At 45.4% G+C, this 7,500-nt stretch overlaps 1 protein-coding gene across 3 annotated transcripts in view; it reads left to right on the top strand.

The window, feature by feature from the left end:
- SLC22A18 (solute carrier family 22 member 18) overlaps window positions 1-7,500 on the top strand; it is a 121,699-nt gene that overhangs the window by 6,852 nt on the left and 107,347 nt on the right. For all 3 annotated transcript variants that reach the window (XM_019519723.1, XM_019519724.1, XM_019519722.1), the window contains exons 3-5: window positions 71-168; window positions 3,527-3,672; window positions 4,852-4,984. In XM_019519723.1, coding sequence (XP_019375268.1) covers window positions 71-168; window positions 3,527-3,672; window positions 4,852-4,984 — 377 coding nt within the window. The remainder of the gene's footprint in view (window positions 1-70; window positions 169-3,526; window positions 3,673-4,851; window positions 4,985-7,500) is intronic.

Raw genomic sequence — 7,500 nt, 5'->3', positions numbered from 1 at the left:
CTAGTATTAACCTTGTTGTTCAGAAACATAACATACTTTGTTTCACTTTGCTGTCTCCCCCATTTTCTAGTATTTGGCAAAGAGTCTGGGTCTGGATTCAGTTGACTTTGGCTACCTTCAGACAATCTTTGGTGTGCTCCAACTTCTGGGAGGTCCTGTTTTTGGAAGGTAACCCCTCATGACCCCTTCATTTGCATGCATGATCAGATTTTTTTTTAATAAATATACTTTTATTTCTAGTTCAAGTTCTTGGGGAAATATGTTTTTGAGGAGCCATCTGGGCTATAGAAAATAAGTCTATAATTAAAAAAATATTGTGACAGTTAGCCAGATCATTTATCTCTAATTTTGATTATTATTTAAACTCAGACAGCAGGCTTACTAAGGACAAAAAGGCTGGAGCATCTCTTCCCCACAGAGCTTGCAATTTAATGCCTTAATCCTGCAAACATTTACAAATGTGAGTAACTTGATATATGTCAGCAGGGTGGGGAAACCCAGAAGAAGACAGTAATATGGCATTTTTTTAGTATTATCTAAGTAAAGCTATTTGATACTCCTCATGGGAATCATAGGATTTCCGTGCCTGGCTCTGACCTTATTCACACTGGCTTTGCATGATCTCAGTGCAGCTGACATCAGCAGAGTTGCTCCTGACTTATGCTGATGTCAGCAAGATACAGTTTAGTACCTCTTTGTTGAAGGTCTGTCTATACCACTTCTGGAGCAAGCCCAGCAACACCACAGGAAACAAGCCTCACCCAAACCCACGTATCAAGCAGCATTAGCAGCTTAGAGCATCTCAGTTTCAACCACTACTTTGTGTCCAGGCTCCTGAGGCAGGGGAAAATAGTCCTTCTCCCTCTTCTTTATGGCAGCCCCACATCTGAAATTTTTTTATCATATTCTCCCTCTTCACTCCACTTCATCTTCTTTTCTCCCAACTAGATGTACCTAGCTCTCTTAACCTTTTCTTGTATAGTGCTATAGTGCAGCATCCTATATACTGGGGGCACCTACACCTGCAATTAATGTGAAACAATAAATTCTGAAGCAGTTTGAGCCAAAGTAAATTACTCCTGGGCACAGCATCTACACGTGCACCTGGGGCAGAAGCAATTTGAGCCAGGACAAAACAGGCCCAGCCTGGCAGGAGTCATGGGGGGGTCACAAAACAGGCCCAGCCTGGCAGGAGGCATGGGGGGTCAGCCCCAGGCTCTGGGTGGTGGCATTGGGTGGCAGAGGGGCTGGCTGGGGCACACGGGTGCTAAAAGTGCACAGCTGTGCGGCTAGGCAGTAGGCAGGAGTCCGGCCCCCAGCTGGCTGGGCAGACCTAGCACAATTTACACCCATAGTCAGCATTTACACATGTGTTTAATCTCAGTAAATTATCCCAGCATAAGATAGTACTGTCTCTAACTGTCCCTGGCAGTCTCACTCTCATTCTCTGCTTCTGAATTCTAGTGTTCTACCTGGACAGTCATCAAGCCAAGAGCATGTTGCATATCAGATTAGACAACCACATCCTTCCCCATGAGCACACTTCAACCCACCTAGGAGTCACATTTAAACCATTCCCTTATTTAGAAACATCACATTCAAAAGGTCAACAATAAAGTCTCTACACAGGTAGCTATCTTAGCCAGCACAACATGGGGTGCCAACTTTAAAGTGCTCAGAACCACTGTACTTGTGATGGTCCAACATAATATGTCCCAACAGAATATTGTGCTCCTGTTGGGTCCAGAAGTTGTCACACTAAAAAGCGGTAGTAACAGTGCTCTGAGACTTATAACAGGTTGCACAACTTACACACTTATAGATGTTCTCCCTGTACTCTCAGCCATTAGACAGTGATATAGGAAGACAGACCCTAACATCATAACTGGCAATAGAAACAAGAGACGATGAAAATCACCTACGCCATCAACTGTTAACTGAAGGCCTAAATAGATGGAGGCTTAAAAGTCATAAAACATTTGTAGACAAAGCCCCCAAGCTCCTGGAAGAGATTGGGGATGCTGAAACAAACCTATGGACAGCAACAGGGTGTGCCAACTGCTGGGAAAGTCAGGTCTATTCCAACGGTGTTTTATACCAACACCAACCCTCATGGGGCACAACCTTGACAGTGAAGTGTGGGTCAAGCTGAACAGGCTGAGATCTGGATATGGATGCCTCAGAACAACACTTCACAAGACGAACATCTTGGACAGCCCCCTGTGTGCACGTGGTGTCCAACAAACAGCACAGCAATTAATTGAAAGCTGCAATCTTTCCAAATGTCCAGATGGGGCGGATGGAATCTGCACATTGAGTGATAATACCAGACAGTGGCTCATAGGTCTGGAAGTTGATATTTGACACCATGTGAAAAAGACGAAACCACCATAAGTACTCTCTAAACATTTTAAAGATAAGCCACTCAGAAGGAGGTTTATCTTAGAAACATTTTACCCTTGCCATTCCAGGGTATTGTTTGAATGGTCCCAGCTTGGAGTGACCGGGTCAGTTTCAGCCCAAGCACAGAGCCCCAGAGAAGCAGATTTGGGCTGAAACTGACCCAGCTGCATGGAGAGCTGCTTAACAGCTGCAGGACCCTGGAGCTGGGGAAAACATGCTTTCCCCACCCTGGCCAGGGCAGCTCCTATATATCCATCCATGGACATGGAGGCTAGACTCCCAGCCAGCATGACCCCTGATGCCCCTAACCCCACTCCCCCCTCTAACCCAATCCCAATTCACTGAGATGCATGCAAGATTTTAGTCCTTTAAAAAAAAATCTTTTCTTCACTTCTTTCTCTTTATTTCCATCCCGCCCCCTCCCCACCCTTCAGTTTTCCAGTGTGTCTCTCTTTTCACCCTCCTCTCTTGCTGGGGTCCTGCTGGCTGTAGAGGTAGGCAAGCCCTTCCTCCCCCACCCCAGCTTACAGACTGGTTTCTCTGTCTCCCAGCTATAAGCCACCTTCCCCAACAGCGTAGAGTCCTAGCTTCTGTCCACTCCCCTGCTCTCCAGCCCTCTAGTGGCAAGTCACAGTCACACAGGTCTGAAAAGCCAGGCTCTACCTGAGACTGCTCCAAAAATGCCACAATTTTATGACATCATAATATTGCACAGATTTCTGATGTTATACAGGCAACCTGAGCCAAAGGCCTAATATAGTAGGACTGCATTGGGTAACATGTTCTAATAGCATGCTAGTAAATCCTAGGCTAGACAGTGCATCAGGCTTCTCACAAGGCAATATTTTTCAAGTGCTCAGCATACACAATCATAGACATGGTTTTGGAAATCCTCAGCACCCATCACGGTGAGCTCCTTTTGAAAACCTGACTCCAGTTTTGGGTGCTGAGCACTTCTGAAAATTTGAGCAGCATTCCTCAGGGAAGGGAAGAGAGAGAGGAGTATATGTCCATGTGTAGAGTTGGCTGGAATAACAGTACAGTGTTGCCAGGCTGGGCATATTAATTTTGTAACTGCCAAATAGTTCCACTTCTGAATTTGCTGCATAATTTTCCATCCCAGGTTTGCTGACCGGTTTGGTGCTCGGGCTGCATTAACGCTTTCATCCTTCGCTGGATTTGTCTTATTCCTGCTGCTGTCTGTCTCCACCAGCACCCCACTTCTCTTTCTGTCCAGAATTCCAGCCATATTCATGCATGGGCTTCCAGGTAATACTAACCTGTGTTCCTAAAGCTACTTGTTTTCATTTTCCTCCTAGGAAATAAGTTTTACCCCCCCTCCCCCTTCAACATATCCCCTTCCTCTGCAGGCTGATACATAGACATGACCCTCCCCTTTCCTCTTCTCTTTTTTTTCCCACCTAGGCCCTCTCTAAAGGAGAAGCTTACAAGCTATTCTGCTGCCTACCTACTTGACTCATCCTTTAAAGAGTGTAGCCTTTCCAACCCACTCCTTCATGATACCTGAGCTGCTGTGCTTCATCTTAGCCTTCTTGTCAAGGAGAAGAGAGTACTTGGACAAGTCTACTCTTTTTCTCTCCCCATATGGGCTGGAAAGAGAAGTCAGAAGTTCCCAGGCTGCACTTAGTGACACTTGCTGTAGTTAAATGCGTCTTTCCAAGCCCTGATTTTATTATGGAATTATGAACTGTGTCTTTTAATTCATTCAAATGAATAACCATAATCAATAAAATAAACCCTGGGGGGAGGGGCTTTGAGTGAAGTGCAGCTATTTCAGGCTTCTCAGCTGCATTCACTCAATCAGGAGCTTCCCCAGGGTAACTTATTTTGCAACATGTAGCCGTAAGCTACTCAACTTGTTGCTCTTCATCATAAATAAGCAGTTGGACACATACTGCACATGAGTTAGAGTGCCATCGTTATCCTCCATTTCACTCTGTTTGGCTCCAGCTGTTACTTGACTTTTTTCTAATAAAAACCAACGCACCAAACCCCCAGCTGGAGCACATGTGCACATGCACCACCAGCAGTGTGGAGAGGGGGACATGAACAAAGACTTACCTTCTAACATGAGTTACATTATACTGGTCTAAAAGATTGGGTGGTAAATTCTGCAAGTAGCTGATTTGTAAAAGGTTCTTGTGCCTCTCCTGGCTAATAGACTTGTCAGTTGGTCCTTTAGCTTAAGCAGTAAAAACTTGGGCTCTCTGATCAAGAGGTTCTTGGGTTTGGCTCCCAACCCATGGCCCTCGCATGAGGATCTGGCTCAGTGTTTCAGCTGATGTGTATTGCAAGAAGTGGTTCCTGCCAGCGCTCTGTCCCTTGCATTAGTGAAAGACCTTCTCAAAGAGCATGTTCCCTGATCAGAAGCTATGTTTTTTCAGTGGAATGTTTCTCATCAACTATTTCTTTTGGTACCTTCTGTAGGTGCCCAGATGGTCGTTACAGATCTGACTCCTCCTCCTCAGCGTGCAGAGGCATTAGGGAAGCTTGGCCTCTGTTTTGGGGTAGGAATGATCATTGGATCCTCACTGGGTGGAACTCTTGCCACAAAATTTGGGTGAGTGATCAAGCTGTGCACTGACTTCTTTCCTGTGGTGAAAACAGTTGGCTGAAGGATGTGGTTTTTGTTCTCTCCAGCATTTGAAAATGTCAGTGTTTTAACTCCTTCCTTGCTCTTCAGAGCATGCTTTGCCATTTTTGGCTGATGGTGACTGATCCTGTGACCAAATCAGCCCATTGCATGAATTCAACCTACCACAAATTTGCACTCCAATTCACTGGCCAGGGAGTGACAGACTTAATTGCATTGCAAATTTGTCCTTGGTCTCACTGGAATGCTGTCTGCTTCCAGTTGGCCCTAACTGGGAATTTACACTTGGTCATGGGCTGAGGAATTGCTCAGCTTCTTTAAGTCTACTTGTGCCATGCTGCAGACACACAAGGATCCTAGATGAATTTGGGCCCCTGGTCATTTGGGCCATGACATGTAAGTATTTTCACCCTTAAATAAGCATAATAGACAATCCCTGTTTCTTCAAGCTGAGCTCATATCTGTGTCTAAAGTGGTTTAAAAGCAGCCATAATTATAAAGCTAAATTAAAAGCTCCAAGGATCCAAGTCTAGGCTCTAGTCCAGATAGTATCCCAATTCCCTTCGCAACTGGAAATGGAAGGTGCTGTGGAACAGCTCGGCACTGGTATTAACTGCTGTTCAGAGGTGTATCAGGGCAGGTCTGCACCCGGGGCAGCTGCCAACACCTGGGGTAGTGTTGGCTCCTGCTATGTCAGTTGTGGCAGAGCAGTGAGCTGGCAGTGCTTTTGTGCTTGCCCTCACAAAGGCAGCACTTGGGGCTGCTGCCTTGGTCATGCCCTATCAGGCACACTACTGCTGCTACTTTGAAACATGGATCCAGCTTGAAATCAAGCAGTGTGTAGCTCACAGGACATTGGGGTTTAAGGAATGTTCAGTGTAGAATGGGACAAGAGGGAAAAGTTGATGGGGCAGATGGGTGGGGGTGGAGATGGACAAATGAGGCTGTCTGACCCCACCAAAACCAGGATGAATGAGCCAAGCATTAACTTGCCAAGTATAGTCATTCCCTGGATGCTTTCTAGAGCTTTGGGGAAACATAAGGGGCTGTTTTCCTCTTTGCTTGAGCCTCTGCACGTGCTGCAAGAGAAATGAAAATCCTGATTTTATTGAGTTTGGTCTCAGTTCAGTTCCCAGCATGCAATAAAATCAGCATAACATGTGCAGTATGTCAGAGAGGGATTTTATACCCTGGTTCAAGCAAACACATAGTCGTGACCTTCCTGGAAGAAATGCCTTTATTTCTGTGATTGTTAGCTAAATGTGAGTGAAAGGGCATTTATTCTGTCCTTTTTACCTTTCCTTGGTATTTTGACCCCAAAATTTTAGATGAGTTGGGAATGACCTCAGCTCTTTAAAACTTGCAAATCGTACGATGGTGCCAAACTTCCTGCTGAAGATAGGTTTACAGCACATCACTTCATTGTGCTGATAAGCCCAAAGAGGCTATTTAGGCAGGAAAAAATAGGAGAACACTTTAAACTGACATATGCTGGATTTTAATAAAATCTCAGAGAAATGGACAGGGAAACTAAAGTATTGGTAGGTAGCTAATGATGTCAAGTGGTGGAAAAGGGTTTAGAGACAAGTGACTATCAGAGAAAAGTTTTGTCAGTCTCCAGCGTTCTGAGTCCCCATTGTCTCTTGGAGATCGAGATTTGTTGAGTAGTTAGAACAGTTCATGTTTTCCTGATCAGACTTCAGCATGCAAGTGTCATCTCTTTGATTTTTGGTCTTTTGTCATATTCAGGCAAGTCAGCTTCTTTGCAAGGATTGCCACCTGAGTTCTATAGTAACAGTATCTTTATACATGCCTTAAAATGGATTATGCTATACAGCACCTAACATCGGGATGTCCTGAACTCTGACGAGGAGCTGTGGCAGTACAAACAATAAATAAGAAGCAGTGCAAAGCTTTTCACATTGTGGGAGATTCATGTCACCAGCCACAGTATTAAGTCAGGATGGTCTGTCTACCATAGCCATGGGGAGATGAAGGAAGATAGGAGTGAAAACACTTTTTCAAAATACATGGGGGTTAGTACTTTATTAGACAATAAAATTGATATAGATCAGGTCTCCCAAGTGTTCAGTGTCACAGCTTTTTCCCAAGTTTGTCTAGAGATAGAGAAGAAGAGACGTCCAGTGATTAGGGCCCAAGCCTAGGAGCTTATATTGATTTCCTACCTCTGTCACAGACATGAACAACTGGTGTCTCCCGAGACTGGTGAAGCACCATGGTAGCTACCGGGGATCTCCCACAGGTGCTGGCGGTAGTGGCGGTGAGCGGGGACTGCCCGCAGATGCTGGCGGCGGTGTCAGCGGGAAGGGAGGGGGTGGCAAACAACGACCCCCTGCAGACGCCGGCGGCAATTTTTTGGGGGGGGGTTAGGGTTAGGGTTAGGGTTAGGGTTAGGGTTAGGGTTAGGGTTAGGGTTAGGGTTAGGGTTAGGGTTAGGGTTAGGGTTAGGGTTAGGGTTAGGG

The sequence above is a fragment of the Gavialis gangeticus genome, unplaced genomic scaffold (genome assembly GCF_001723915.1).
Source record: "Gavialis gangeticus isolate Ggan-Ray unplaced genomic scaffold, GavGan_comp1, whole genome shotgun sequence".
Taxonomy (NCBI): domain Eukaryota; kingdom Metazoa; phylum Chordata; order Crocodylia; family Gavialidae; genus Gavialis; species Gavialis gangeticus.
The sequence above is the reverse complement of the archived record's forward strand: the minus strand, read 5'-3'. Positions and strand labels throughout refer to the sequence as shown.